Source organism: Hyalella azteca, unplaced genomic scaffold (genome assembly GCF_000764305.2).
Source record: "Hyalella azteca isolate HAZT.00-mixed unplaced genomic scaffold, Hazt_2.0.2 contig17673, whole genome shotgun sequence".
Classification (NCBI taxonomy): Eukaryota; Metazoa; Arthropoda; class Malacostraca; order Amphipoda; family Hyalellidae; genus Hyalella; species Hyalella azteca.
In genome coordinates this window covers 1-15776 of record NW_025947448.1, presented here as the reverse complement: position 1 = coordinate 15776, position 15776 = coordinate 1, and the positions used below count along the sequence as shown (strand labels likewise).

The 15776-nt window shown below is 40.2% G+C and overlaps 2 protein-coding genes across 3 annotated transcripts in view; both read right to left on the bottom strand.

The window, feature by feature from the left end:
- The window catches only part of LOC108671087, a 5510-nt gene extending 526 nt beyond the window's left edge, over positions 1-4984 (bottom strand). Inside the window, exons 1-5 of the mRNA XM_018158567.1 lie at positions 4981-4984; positions 4580-4811; positions 4106-4251; positions 2006-2171; positions 1198-1302 (exon numbers count right to left, since the gene is read on the bottom strand). Of these exons, the coding sequence (XP_018014056.1) occupies positions 1198-1302; positions 2006-2171; positions 4106-4251; positions 4580-4811; positions 4981-4984 (653 nt within the window). The remainder of the gene's footprint in view (positions 1-1197; positions 1303-2005; positions 2172-4105; positions 4252-4579; positions 4812-4980) is intronic.
- A 29-nt stretch (positions 4985-5013) lies between these two features.
- LOC108671086 lies at positions 5014-8930 on the bottom strand. 2 transcript variants are annotated; one of them, XM_047885351.1, is made up of 3 exons: positions 8788-8930; positions 5584-7437; positions 5014-5244 (listed from the first exon to the last, which is right to left on the bottom strand). In XM_047885351.1, the coding sequence occupies exons 2-3, from the start codon at positions 7407-7409 to the stop codon at positions 5019-5021; spliced, it is 2052 nt and encodes a 683-aa protein (XP_047741307.1). In that variant the 5' UTR covers positions 7410-7437; positions 8788-8930; the 3' UTR covers positions 5014-5018. The 2 variants fall into 2 exon arrangements, with proteins under 2 accessions (XP_047741307.1, XP_018014055.1); XM_018158566.2 differs by having other exon boundaries at positions 5584-7423.
- Between the last annotated feature and the right edge of the window lie 6846 nt (positions 8931-15776).

Here is a 15776-nt window from a genome sequence, read left to right as displayed (position 1 = left end):
CTGCAGTGTTGTTGCCAGCACTGCAGTGTTGTTGCCAGCACTGCAGTGTTGTTGCCAGCACTGCAGTGTTGTTGCCAGCACTGCAGTGTTGTTGCTAGCACTGCAGTGTTGTTGCCAGCACTGCAGTGTTGTTGCCAGCACTGAAGTGTTGTGGACAGTGTTGTTGCCAGCACCGCAGTGTTGTGGACACCCACATTTCAGTGAATGCCCTCACAGGGAATTCGTTCAGACACGCCATGGATGAGGCCGCATGAGGCAAACATTCGGTTAAGTTATTGCAGGTAAATTTCTCAGCGCCATTTTAGCTCAAGTTACGAGCTATCATAGCTGTTGACATTAGTTCATATCCATGTAATACGCATCCCAATCAAAATTTACGAAACGCTTCAGCTCTGTTCCCAGACGCAACATTCTCCTTGGAGATATCCTGGTTCGTGTTGGGTGAGCATGCAAGCTGCTCAAGTCCTGCATTTAAAACCCCTTACTTAGGCCCATTGTTCTAAATTTTCTGGAATTTTCATTGTATTTAGTAACTAGGAAAAACAAACATTTAAAATAAATAACACTTGTTTTCAACTACCTACACCTACTATAGCGCCTCTTACTATAGTGGCAGAGAGGTACAAATTTATTAAGATATTCATCTTCGCTGGTTGCTGTGCGACTTGGGTTAGATAGTAAAGTCTGAAACTGGCATGAAGTGACTGATGATCATGAAGGCCTATTAATCAATTAATCATTAATTATTATGTTAATTTTCATCATTAATCAAAACTATTGATCATTATGTTCCCCTTTCCTTGCTACTATACTTATGTTCCTTTATTGGATTACATTCCCTTGTCTTGATCCCATTATTGAACATGAGTCCATGGAGGAGCCTAGGAGCAGAAGCTTCCCCAATCTTTATTTTTTTGGGGGGGGGATTTGTCTTCGAGAATAACTACCTACCTATTACCTTACCTTCCTTCACCTACCTCCACTCAATAGTGACACATTAAAAATTAATGTTTACTAAAAATCCCTGTGCGCCGTTTATTTCTAGTTGAAAATTTTAACATAATCTGACAAGTGGTAATCAGATTATTGATAGGAGATAGGATGAAGAAGGTATAGCATAATTTATCTCTGTTCTCGAAGACGGAACTTTCGACCATGTCACTTACTAATGCCACGCAAAAGTCAACGTCAACTCACCGTCTACCCTCGGCCCGCGTGTCGCCCTCCCAGGCCGACCTGACGCCCGCAGCCTGTAGATCCTGCAGCAGCAGCCGCAGGTCAGCTGTAGACGTTCCTTCGGTCCTTCAGTGTCACTCCTCTAGACGTTCCTTCGGACCTTCAGTGTCACTCCTCTAGACGTTCCTTCGGTCCTTCAGTGTCACTCCTCTAGTCGTTCCTTCGGACCTTCAGTGTCATTCCTCTAAACGTTCTTGCGGTCCTCTAGTGTCATTCCTCCAGACGTTCCTTCGGTCCTTTAGTGTCATTCCTCTAGTCGTTCCTTCGGACCTTCAGTGTCATTCCTCTAAACGTTCTTGCGGTCCTCTAGTGTCATTCCTCCAGACGTTCCTTCGGTCCTTTAGTGTCATTCCTCTAGTCGTTCCTTCGGACCTTCAGTGTCATTCCTCTAAACGTTCCTTCGGTCCTTTAGTGTCATTCCTCCAGACGTTCCTTCGGTCCTTCAGTGTCATTCCTACTGGCGTTTCCTGCTATTGCCTTGACAGTGCAATGTATTATTCGCAAAAAATTGACTGGCCTAGTATAGAGTCACTTTTGCTTAATATTTCGATATGCCAGGGGCACCATAAACTTTAATGTTCAATAATAACCTGAGAAGTTATCCCCTTTAAACGTTCTTCACTGTTCCCACATTAGTTCCTCAGCTAGATCTTTCACTAGTTTCTAATAGTTCCCCACTCAACCTCCCTATCTCACAGTCACCGTAAGTTTGAAAGTCAAAGCTAAAAACAAGTTTAAAGTTAAAGTTTACTCATGCGAATGAACTAACCTTTGGCCAAGAGGGGCGAGGGAAGTGATGGTGTGGGCCACCGCCTCCCAGGACCCCTCATCCGCGCCCTCTACAGACAGCAACGGCTTGGGCCACGAGGGCAGAGGCCAAGTGGGGGAGGGGGGCGGGGCAGGTAAGGGGGGCGGGAAGGGGCGCGTGTGCACCCCTGATGAATGAAAGAAAAGATAACAGTGATGACATTGTGTATGCAGAACTACACTTCTGTATACAAAGTCTTCACTTCTATATTATTATTATAATTATTCTACGAAGCCTCTATCGAGGCGTCTGGTTCAAACGAATTTCGAGGGCACGTTACACATAAAATTAATAGCAAGCGAAAAATAAATAGACACAAGAAAGGATGTAAACGGAAAATATGACTAAGCACTAGATTCATAGGCTCTACGAAATAGTTCCATCTTTAGGCGTCGACGCAACACCTGCAACAAAGGAGCCAAAGTTACGGAAGCCGGCAGACTGTTCCAGGTTCTGGCGGCGGCGACCGGGAACGCTCTGTCGCTGACGGTAGATAGACGTGTGGATGGTACTGTAGCGGGATAACTACGCTCCATGTACAAAGTTAATGGGTCTCTGCAAGCGGGCCCTAACGTACGAGGATGAATGAAAACTGATTCAGCAAATTTACAAAGGCAATAAGGTTTACTTCAACTTCATGTAAAACCGGCATCCACGACATAAGATTATCACTAAATGCATATAGGTTTACGAAAACGGACATTATATGGACATTAATTACAGATATTTACAGTCATTACAAAGTGTGGTAAGTCAGGCGAAGGTAGGCTGGCTACTAGCAATCCGCGGCTTCCCGCGAAAACTACCTAAGCATACTTTTTCTCGTCGGTCTTGGTTAGAGAGGTGCGGCGGCTGAAGAAACTAATTGCGTGGCCTAGGCTAGCCCGCTCCAGTACGACGAGGTCCGCTTTTGATGACGAACGCAGTCGTCTTCTAGAAGGCAGGTCCAACACTCGTTGCAAACCTTCCGTGAGATAAGGAGGCGCCAGACCTTAAGAGCATCGATCGGAACGTCTGAACAGCGACCTTGAAGTGCGTGCGCTGCTGAATGCGCAGCCAGTGAAGATCGCGCAATATCGGCGTCGCATGGTCGAATTTTCGCTTATTGCACACGAGTCGAGCAGCAGCGTTCATTACTGATTGCAGTTTATTAAGTGCTGTGGTCGGAAGTGCATAAAGTGTGGCCTTACCATAGTCCAATCTGGTCAGAACGAGTGCCATCACGAGGGACTTGAGGACCGGTCTTGAAAGACAGCGGCTGATGCTACGTATTCCGGCCGGAAGCTCATGCTGGCGCCGAGCAGTCGCAAACCAAATAAAGTTGGTTTTTGCTGCTTTGACCTGGAGCCGGTTAGAGCGCATCCAGTCTGAGACGGCGTCCATGCAGAAAGACATTCGATCCTGCAGCGCTGCGGCGTCAGCCGGTGCACCGTAGCCATAAATTTGCGTGTCGTCGGCGAACATATGCGGATTCAAACTATGTGAATCAATTACATGCAATACGTCTACAGTATATAACAGGAAGAAGATCGAACCAAGAACTGATCCTTGTGATACCAACGATGGCGTAGAAGAAGATTTCCCGCGTCGAACGCATTGGAATGTATTGCTGAGATGACTCGAACCATAGCAGCACTGTGCCACGCATTCCGAATGATACGTCAAGTCGACGCAATAAAGTGCCGTGGTCGACCGTGTCAAACGCGGCCGACATGTCGAGTAAAGCTAGTGCCGCAATGTCGCCGCGGTCTACTGCATGCGCGCAGAATGTCAGAAACCATCTTCAGTTTCCGTCGAGTGGAGATGACGGCATGCAGGAGGCGTGGCATGAGACCGGACTGCTGAAGGTGGTTGTTCAGCTGTCGCGCTAACACCGCGTTCCAGGAGTTTCGACGAACTTGACAGGTTGGAGATGTGTCGCTATGATTTGGGGGCGGAAGCGTCAAGATCTGTTTTATTTTTGTATGCAGATAAATGAATAATACAAAGACCACACTTCTGTATACTAAGACCACACTTCTGTATACAAAGACTACACTTTTGTACACAAAGGCGACTCACAAAGGCTTCTGTATTTGCCCTCGAGGGCGCTAAGCTCCAGGGGCGCCGCCATGTGGATGCGGAGGTCAGCGTCGCGAGCCACGGTGCTGAGGGCGGCCACCCCAGCGCCGGTGCCCACGCAGCCCACGAACTCCCCCAGCCTCACCCTGTCCACAAGGATTATAGGGTGAAGCGGGGTGATTATTAATTGTGATTAAACAATATTATAAGCATTATCTTCTAACATTAATTTCTATTGACACTTGTTGTTTACACCACCACTTGTTGTTTTAACCTATTGGGTGCTGGGACCTAGCCTGGTTCTCACCCGCTGTTGTGCAGCGGCAGGAGGATGTCGTCGTGATGATTGTATGCGTCAGTCGTGTTGAACAATATAATTAATGAAATTAACCTATATATTATTAATAACATATATATTAATGAAATTACCCTATATTTCCTACATATGGGTTAACCTGGGGTGTTGGTTCTCACCCGCTGTCGTGCAGCGGCAGGAGGATGTCGTCGTGATGATTGTAATCCTCAGTCGTGTTGAAGGATCGCAGGTCAAGGACGACCTCCGGCCGTCCATAGGTCCCCATGAGTCCTGCCACCTCGACGAGGTCACCCCACGGCGCCCCCCTCAGGTCATCCGCCCCCGCATCCACCCTCAGGCGCCGTGGCTGCGCATACTGCAGCATTGCAGCCACCACAGCCACATCGACACCTCAGGCAATGTTAAGTTTAATTAAGTTAAGTAATTGAGTGAAATTGAGTTATTGTCACCCGCCACACCAAGCATGATTGAACGTTACCCACCCATTCAATGGCAGTGAATTTCAAGCAATTTAAGTAAAAGGAGCCCACTTCACCCATCAACTTACCCACCATCTTACCCATCATCTCACCCACCGTCACCCAACGTCACCCACCATCACCCACCAGCCATGACGACCCATGCCTGGGTGAGATCAGTGAGGGCGGCGAGCTCGGCCATCTGAGGCACGTCGGGGCAACGCCGGACGCAGTCCCTTACGGCGCCGAAGGTGGTGACATCAGCATGGCGCAGCGCATCCTTCAGCTCCTGCCAGTGTTGGCTGAATTTGATAGAATCTTCATCGTGCAGCAGCTGAACCACGCACAGCAGCACCTCATATAAGCTGGGGGAGGCGGGGGTGAAATGCTGGTTCGGTGCTGACACCACACGGAGACTTTTGTAGACCCGAAAATCTAATTCCATTTCTTATGTGAGAAGCATACTTCAGGCAATTGGATGAATAAATTCAGAAAATAGATAATTTAATAGTTAAATAAAGTGAAATGAAAATTAAATTAACAAATAATAACTTAAATTAAACAATATTGTTGACACAATCATATTCTGCCACTTTGTTTGATCTCAAGTTGTCACTAACCCGAGAAACTGGATTAATTTAAATCAAAATATAATTAAATAAACTACACTTCACTATTGCTGGTACATGAAATTGTAGACTTACCTTGGACATGTCTCATCAGTTACTCCCAGGTCTGTGAGACAAGGATTGTTTGCCTTCAGCATTTCTTCAGTAATGTAATGCGCTGCTAATCTCTCCTGCGTGGACTTATGCGCAAAGGAGTAGGTTGTGCCTGCGCTCCCTGACAGCGATCGCTTCACTTTAAGCATGACGTTGAGGAACACGCCAGCGTCAACGCCTTGGCAGTAAAAGTTGATTTTGTCGCAACATTTGCGCAGCAACCGCACGCGTTCAGCGTCGGTAAATGTCATCTTGTTACAGCAGAGAAACTCTAGCGAACACTTGCCAAAAACCATGAAGAGGTCGTCAATTAAAACATCGTTGTTGGGGGCACCGATGCTGATGAGCTTGGCAGCAACGATGGTCTTTTGTAACTGCAATGTGTCCCGCGACACATCGTTGAAGCTCCTCCAACGGTCAATCTTTTCTGGAGTCTCTTTGTAAATAGAGCAGAAGTGCAGCAACGATATTGGCTCCGTGAAAAGTTGTCGTAATTGCGGATCAAGTTTGGAAAATCGTTCCTGCATCGCTTGTGAGGGAGTAGGAGCAGGGAATAGAACTTGTTCATACCTCGCAATGAACGCTAACTGTTCCGATAACTCTGTTAGAGGCGATATCTTGTACTGTGATAGTTTGCGGTGATTTTGTGCAATTAATTTCTTCAGATCTTCGACAGTATGTGGGCGAGTAGTGAACAAAATACGAGAGTTTGAGTGCCAGGTTTTCTTCAACAGCTCCTCCAAAACTGCCGTCGATATTGTGTTTTTTTCATCGAATCCATCGACCAGGAACAGCACATGGAGCTGCTTGAGGGCTTGCAGAACTTTATCCTCGCCTCCTAATTTCAAGCAAAAATTGTCTCCAAAATGTTGCCTAGCGACTTGTTGTAAACTTTTCGTTGTTCTGTCCCTGCACTCGATGTATAAGAGGACTTCATAGCCCTGCAAGTAAGGCGCTGCGTTAAACTGAAGTATAATGTTCAAGAGAAGAGTCGTCTTTCCAGCGCCCGCTTCGCCTGAAACCAGAACTATTTCTTCATTTGAAGATTTGAACAAGTCTTGAAAATGAAGCTTGTTGCTTCTCTCGTCTTGTAGCATCACCTCCAGTGGGTGGAACACTTCAGTCCTTTTAACGTAGCCCATATCAAAGTTCAAAGCTTCTTCAGCGTAATCGTGGAAAAACTTATTTGTAATTGTTATCCCTTCAGCCAGTACACAATGACAGTGGTAAGCTAACTCGCTGCAACCAGGAGAAAAACCGCAGTTTATTTCGAGTTGTAGCTCTCGTTCCATAATGTTAATCTCGCTCACAGAACCGGGGTAAAACAACTTAGCTTCTTCGATCAGGTCAAACAATTTGGTTTGGATTACACCAAACTTTGTTGGGTCGTTCACTGAAGAGAGGTTATGCATGACATCATTTCTCACATTAGTGATCTCTCGCACTTTGTTCAATAGCTCCGTAAAGTCCCTCCCATCATCTTTAACTTTGAAAATACAGTTAAGAAGAGCGTTTAGTGCAGACATGTCCATTTTATCGGCAGTCGTGGCACTTTCAAAAGTTTTGTAGGAGAACCCACACATCTTCTTCAAAGCAGCTCGCGATAAAACGCTGGGTTTTCGATGTCTCTCCATGTAGACCATGTACGTCTCAGCAGGGTTTTTGTCGCTACATTCAATGTTTAAGATTTTACTCGCATATTTGGGACAAAGATCCAAAATGCCTTCCACGTTGTCGCTGATTGTTTCCATTTTCTGGTAGCGGGAGGCCGAACTGGGCGCTGGGGTGCCGGCTGCAGAGGACGCCATCTTGCTGGTGTACCCTGGAACATAAGTCCTGTTGAAATATAAATTCTGTTGAAACATAAATTCTGTTGAAGCAGAAATTCTGTTGGAACTTAAATTCTGTTGAAACATAAATTTTGTTGAAACTTAAATTCTGTTGAAAAATAAATTGTGTGAGACAGAAATTCTGTTGAAACTTAAATTCTGTTGAAAGTTGAATTCTGTGAAACATAAATTGCGTGAGACAGAAATTCTGTTGAAACATAAATTGTGTGAGACTGAAATTATGTTGAAATATAAATTCTGTTGAAACTTGAATTATGTTGAAACATAAATCATATGTGAGACAGAAATTCTGTTGAAACTTAAATTCTGTTGAAACTTGAATTCTGTGAAACATAAATTGCGTGAGACAGAAATTCTGTTGAAACATAAACTCTATTGAAACACTCCGTGCGGCTGGTGATATTCTTATTTTATTTATTTACTGAAATAATTCGACGTTACTTCAAACATTAATAGCATCGATAATAACATTGCCATTAACATTGATGTTACCATCGAAGCGAACATCATTATCAACATCGATATTAATATTGATATTAATATAGGTTTTAGAATTAGCAAATGGAGTTCTTCTTTTGCGTTGTCTTCAACATTTAGATGACACAGTTGACCTGAATATTTTATGAATGAATACCTATTATAAATATTAAAAAAATTTATTATATACTTTTAAAGTCATTGCTTTTTGAAGTTCTGCTAATTACCACATTAATTTTATTGCATCTTATGGTACTTGGTCGTAGAGAAGCGATCCTGCCGTGCTTGTTTATATATAATTACTTAATACAGCGTTACAGTGTTGCACACGCAATACGCAAAATAATTTATACATGTTCATGATATTGTGTTGAAGGAACTCACGTCTCGTAACTAAAGGAAACCTATTAATTTAAATAATTATCGTACACACAGTCATGTGTAATTTAAGTCTTCACGATTAACTGGCCTATTATTGGTCAACTGCCAGTTGTTATCAACTGTTATAGAGCAGCAAAGCTTTTCAACTCACAATAATTGAAGAAATAATCTAAATGAAATTGGAACATACAGCTAATTTTGCGGCTACACAGAACACGAACCAATATTTTGGTTCGTGTTTTCACACCTGGCGGTTCACCATATATAAGAGTTTATATAGGAGCTTGCTGGTTCTAATTAAGATGTCGCTACGTTAATAGTGAAAGAAAATTAGCTTCCAGTTTATGGTAGAAGTTATACGGTGAAAGTGTTTCTCCGTCATCAGTACAAACATTCAGACAATAGAGCAACAACTAATACAGAATAAATATGAAATTAGTTGAGGTTTTTTTCGCCTTTATGTTTTTACTAGACTTACCTTTTAATCAACTAAAAAAGACATCCAGCTCTCAAACACGAGTTTCAGTCGCCAAGTCTACCGTCAAGTCCCAGTCGCCATCCACCAAGCAAATGTCATAAATTGAACTTCACTTTCTACTAATTTCACCATTTAATAGATCTGCACAATGGAACAATTTAAAGTAACTGCATATTCTCATAGTTACTGTAAAATAATAGCAATCCTCTGTTATTTTTCAGTCGATGAGAAGAATTTTTAATAAATAATTATATATAATAAATCGATGTTTTAATAAATAACAACAAAATTTTTTACCTGGCACAAAAGAATGATTGACAGTCGCAATCCACTCCCGCTGCGCCGCGTCTCTACAGTCTGCAAAGTCTGCAAGCTTCATGAGAGTCTGCAAGCTTTATGAGAGTCTGCAAGCTTCATGAGAGTCTGCAAGCTTCATGAGAGTCTGCAAGCTCCATGAGAGTCTGCAAGCTTCACAAGAGTCTGCAAGCTTCACGAGAGTCTGCAAGCTTCACGAGAGTCTGCAAGCTTCATGAGAGTCTGCTAGCTTCATGAGAGTCTGCAAACTTCATGAGAGTCTGCAAGCTTCATGAGGTCTGCAAGCTTCATGAGAGTCTGCAAGCTTCATGAGAGTCTGCAAGCTTCATGAGAGTCTGCAAGCTTCATGAGAGTCTGCTATCGCTTCTTCGTCACATTATTTTCATGGAGTTTCTGAAGCAACATTTTCCTCGAGTGTGATTAAAGGATATAAAAATGTGGCATAAACTTCTCCTATCACATTGCAAGGAGTGACTCAAGGCAGCCATGTTATCTGTAGAGGTCTGCGTGATAATATTTACTGATGACGACCGCATGTGCCTGCACCGCTGCGTTGGACTTCACACAGCGTGAACGCGGGCAGTACTTCAGAAGTTCACACAAACATGAATGCAGACTTGTATTTACTGAAAAAATAAGACACCGCCATATTCTCCCACTTCCTATAAACATGCACGGAAACGGCGTTTATAAACGTTCAGTAGGCGATATTATTTAACACCAATAGACAGCTTGAGTTGTGGAGGCAGTGAGAACACCCAAGCCGCTGGAGCGACACTGACACATGACGTACATCCTCCCTCCCGTCACGCGGCGCACTGAACGCTTGGTCGCCTTGTGGCCTTGCCCTTGGTGCCTTGGTCCACTGGCGCAGACTGCAGTGGTTGATAGCAATGTTGACATATAATGCCGAGAGAAATCGGCCAAATTAACTCAAAAAATGTCAAAATCGGCCAAAATGCCAGTATTGGTAACTTTGTATCTTGAAGCTCAACAATTCAATTTTCTATGTTATGTTATGTTATGTTATGTTATGTTATGTTATGTTATGTTATGTTATGTTATGTTATGTTATGTTATGTTATGTTATATTATGTTATGTTATACATTTTAGGCCAGTATTGATTTTTGCCGGCCAGCACACTTGAAAAAAACTCAAATAGTCCAATTTGGCCGGAAAAAGGCCCAACTGGCAGCCCTGGCTGATTGCTGCGTAAGCCAGCCGGGCAGCCACATGGCTGATGCCAAAGGGATGTGGACATGTGGCGTCGTGTTTAGCCGCGGCTGGCGGTGGCAGGTGGCATGGACATGTCGTGATCCTCTCGTAATATCCATCATTTTATGGTCTCTTCCGAGCTGTACCACGCCAGCGACTGCAATGTAACGTGGTGTTGAGGTGATAGGTTGTCGCCACGCTTGACCGTCATATCATAGGAATTCTTTTGGTACGAATAACATTGTTAAACTCCACTTGGTAATGAAGGCAGGCATTGAGCAGCAACGGCCACGTGCTTACTATGGCGCAGGTTACGAAAAGCCTTGCAGTGATTGCACATTTGTAGCCTTACAATACTACCCTTTCAGTGACAAGCTGTCAGCATTTCATTAATTGGTCTTCAACTTTAGCCTTTCGGAAACTACCCTTCAAATTTTCAATATCTCAGTCCCACAACATATTATTCTGTTTTCAGGATCCATTTATTAACATTGCCCGCTTCTTTGATGGATAATGTTTCCTCTCACCCAATGCCTGCAAATTGCCGTGAACCCGCAAATCAAGTCATTGTAATAGCTTCAACGATATTAATCTCAACGTTACTCACTATTTTTTATGTATTGGAAGCCCGTCCTTACCATTACCTCGAACACAACCCGGTTTCAGTGGGGGAAATAGGCTTCGTCATTATCTTCAACTAAATTTTATTGTCAACCACAATCTAACCACCAACTGGGCCAACCCATCAGCAACCAAGCTTCATCGTTCAGCATCGGTCATCCCATGTTTAACAGCTCCATGTGTGTAGATTTTTCTGATGACTATATATATATATAGCTGCCAGTAAGAGATTTCAGTGCTACTTATAAATTCACGAAATCAGAGGTAAAAGAATTATCAAATAAATACTAGGTGAAAATTCATGCATTGAAATCAAAATGACCGTTTTAATTCAATGATATTCTCTTTCTAATATGATTGAAACTTTTTTTTATTGGCTATTCATCCAAACTCAGTTAGCTCGGAGGCGTTACGCCAGAGATTGTGTTTCACAGATTTATTTTTCAATTCTTCTTTTTTCTTTCAATTTTGAAGAAGAAGGAGTTATATTTGCCCAACAACTCGTAGCCTGTTATGCATCTATACATAATTTGGTCCCAGGTTAATGTGTTTTGTTCACAATGATACTGCACTTTGCTGTGTGTCATATTCAGCCAAGTGAGTTAAAGAATGATTTAGCTTGTGCTCTAACAATTCCTAATGAATGTCTCTTTCTTGCAGTGCTAAGTAGATTTATATCATCAACTCAATATACTCATTATTCGAATGTAGTGTTGATTTATATATTATGTTTCATGAGCCCTGAGCTCTACAGGGTCTTCCAGGTGAAATGTGTTTTGAAGCGGTAGGCGCAACGCAATGCCTGTAATAAATGTAAGTCATCAATGTGGTAGATGAATGATTTGATAATCAAATTAGTTACGCTGGGACTCGTCGCTTTACAATCTAGCGAAAGGCCGAAAGCCCATCTGTCAATCCACAAGAGATCAACGTGTCAGTAAATTTCAGTCTCTCCTAAAAAGAGTTTTTTTTTCTTGAGAAAATAACCGTAGGGGAGACTATGCTAGGATATGGTCTCGGAACTTTTCTCCATTTTAATACATTTTTACATCACACTCGAGCCACGACGCCCTAGAAACGAACCAGCTAATCACAACTTCACAAGATAACTGATTTTTCTTTCATTTTGCAACTTTTCTGTAGCATGTAGTCAACATAATTATCGTTTATAAATCAAACAATCAGAAGTCCATTGAGTATTCAATGGCTTATGAAGCGACCCATTATATATTTATAAGAAATGGAACCAATCACATTAAAATCAGAACTATAGCAATTGAAAATGGAATAGCCCTGATATTAACTTTTATGTACAAGTCAGGAAAATATTTTAAATCCGATAATAATTAAATATATTCTGAAAAACACTTCAAGTGTCATTGATTTTTCTTGAGTTTACTCATGTATATGCTCAAAATATGATACATTTATTTTGTCTCTCATGTCAAACGCAACAAACATAAAATATGTCACTACGATCAAATTCCTTTTTTGTCTTGAAAATAAGTTTTTTTTTTTATCAAATTAGAAACTATATCCATGTTGATTCTGTGCTGGTAGTTGCGACACTGGACTAAAATATGACTCATTTTTTTTACCGTCCAGATATTGGAATAAGATAGTTATAGTTAAGCATGAATTTTCTACGAAGTCTCAGACTTTTAAGGTAGTGTTCGGTATTCTCGTGTCGGTTGCGTCTACGTTTAAAATTAAATGTAATATTGGGTAATATATAAAAAAATATATAAGAGCCACTGTCATCGCCCTGATGATCGGCTAAATATCTGATAGAACGCTTATTATTGCGGAGTAACGACGAATCTTGGTGGGCGTTTAGATACTATCGAAGGTTTCTTGTGCACGCACACAAGCAACACAAATGACAGTTTTGAAGCGCATGTCATTCATTATCTTCAGCCATTTGTGTTAAAAGGTTGAATTCCAAACTCATCATTCCCTCTATTTACATAGCTCGCCCCTTTGGAGTAAAATGTTTCCCCGCACCCAATGCCTGTAAATTAGCTGCAAATCAAGGCAATGTGTTCGCATAATTCAATGAGAAGAAAATGAATCGCACATGATGAGGTATATTGAAATCGATTATTTATTCGTCAAAGTTCTAGTCATTAAAAAAAATATATGGAAGTTTATAGAGTTCTAATATAATTTAATAGGGCTCTAATCTTGGCACTTATGATAAATTGAATATTATTTTTAAACCCAGTTAAAAAAGTTTATTCAATTATCCAGGCAGACTGTACATCCGAATTGTAAGATACTAGATGATTGATTTTTCACAGACATGTCGCTTTTATTTAAAGTTTATAAAAAAATACAAATATAAACTTTAAATTCAGTAATTTTAACAAATTAGAAACAGCATTAATGTTGTCTGTGCTCTAGGAGTCACAAAATTGAACTGAAATAAATAGTAAATTTGATGACCATCATTATATCGGAATAGTTAAGTCAGGAATGAAATCTCAACAGAATTTCAGATTTTCAACGCAGTGTTCAGTATTCTCATGTCGGGTGTGAAAACGTTATGGAATATTGCAGAGCAAGAATTCACTGAGTGCACTGTTGAGTGATAAGTATTTATGAAACCCGAGCAGTCGTCAGCCTGGCGATGGGTTAAGTGATGAGAAAACGTCGTGCTGTACCCGCATTAATATGAATAGGATCAACTTTCTAGTGTATCGTCAAAGCGACAATTAAGGCGTCCATATAATTTTATCTGATATAATATTCAAGCTATAAGTATGAAGGTGCCGAGCGTAGTCACAACCGATCCGAGTATATTGAACACTACAAGTAAAGTCTTCGACTTTGTAGAAATTGTACTTCGTGGAAAAAACTTGCTAATTATCTCATCTTTTGACGGTAAAATGAAAGATAAATTTTAGTCCAATGTCGCAACTGCGATCACAGAGGCAACATGAATATAGTTTATAATTTTATTTCAAAAACTCATTTTGAAGACAAAAATGGAATTTGATTTGATTTGAATCGCGTACTAATGCATATTTTATGTTTGTTGAATATGACCTAGAGACAACATAAATGTATTATATTTTGAACATATACGTGAGTAAATTCAAGAGATATCGAAAACACTTGATGGGTTTTTCAGAATATATTCAAATATCATTGGATTTAAAATATTTTCCGGACTTGCACATAATAATTATTATCGTGGTTATTCAATTTTAAATTGCGATATATCTGATTTCAGCGTGACTGGTTCTATTTCTTATAAAGATTTGCACCAGAACAGAAAATTTATTATCTATTGATTTCTTCACACCTTTCTGATACACTGAGGATCGCGTACTAATACAAACTTTACATTATAGTGAACGAAACTAACGCGTCATCTTAGAGTAGGCTCCCCCGTTAAATAAGTCAGATGGAAAAGAAAAATTAATTGAGGAGAAACTAAAATGTTAGGGTTTCAGAACTGAAACTAAAGATTTAGCTTCTACTTCCGGTGTTTCCGATTTGCGCATTTTGGAATCTTGTTCATTTTCAAACAAAAAGCCTAGTTTACTTCAGCTATAAATTGTTCTAGAATTTGGGAACTGACGATAGAGCAGGACTCCGAAATGTTGCCTATGAAGATAGTATGCATTTTTGTAAGATTTTCTTTCAAGTTTATAGTGAATTTGCGATTAAAGCAAACGAGTGACATTATTGAGCAAAATGTTTTACAATAAACTGGTCGAACTTGAATAAACTAAAGTACTTTCGATGCATTGTGTAGCGAACTGGACTTGGCCTTGAGTCCAAGCATCCCCGATTTAATTTAACTCACAATTTTGGTTTTCAATGAATTTATTTTGATGACTCACGCTGGATTGAAGAATCACGTTTCCAAACAAATGATTATGGAGGAGTAGGAAATATATATATATAAGACATTAGACTACTACCTAGCTTAAATTACCGAATGGCTCTCCACCACAAGATAAATTTCATATATTGAAATATATATTATATATANATCAGTATTAAAATCACTTGGCTGCTTAAGTCGCAAATTTACCAGGAATTTAAAAGTAAAGAAAATAGCCAAAAAGTTCACCATTTCTTATAAGCAAAAACGGTCTGGAGCTGGACTCCGAAACGTTTTCGCTTATAAGAAATGGTGAACTTTTTGGCTATTTTCTATTTTATCATTATTATATTATATTACTATTATTTTTAACGCCTGTCAACGGAGGACTTTTTTTATTGTATTTATTGTTATTGTATTATATTATTATTCTATTTTATTATTATTATATTATATTACTATTATTGCATATATTGTTATTGTAATAAATTTTACTATTAATATTATTGAATTATTATTAGTAGTATATTATTATTATACTTTTTATATTATATTATTATTATTGTATTTATTATGCACCTCTAGGTGCGTAATTGTAGTATATAATTGTATTTATCATTGTAATAAACTGTATTATTATCATTGTATACATGTTATTGCATTAAACATGCTACTTAACATTTCGTTTTATTGATCCTCAATCTTTTATTTTCTGCACTAAGCGTTACACATTAACTTGCACAATAACTATTATATTCTTAGCATTTTATTTCAATCTTGTGTTCATTTAACCGTGAGGAATGATAAGCAATGCCATTACACATAATAACTCGCTAATATCTCTATTAATAATTGTACATATTATTAAATTCTCCATCAACTGTATTGATAACTCATTCTGAACAGAGACCAGGGGCCATACTTTCAAAGTTTGCTAAGTGAACGTAAGTACTTACGCTCTATTTTCTTGTCTATGATTAAGTGAACGTAAGTACTTACGCT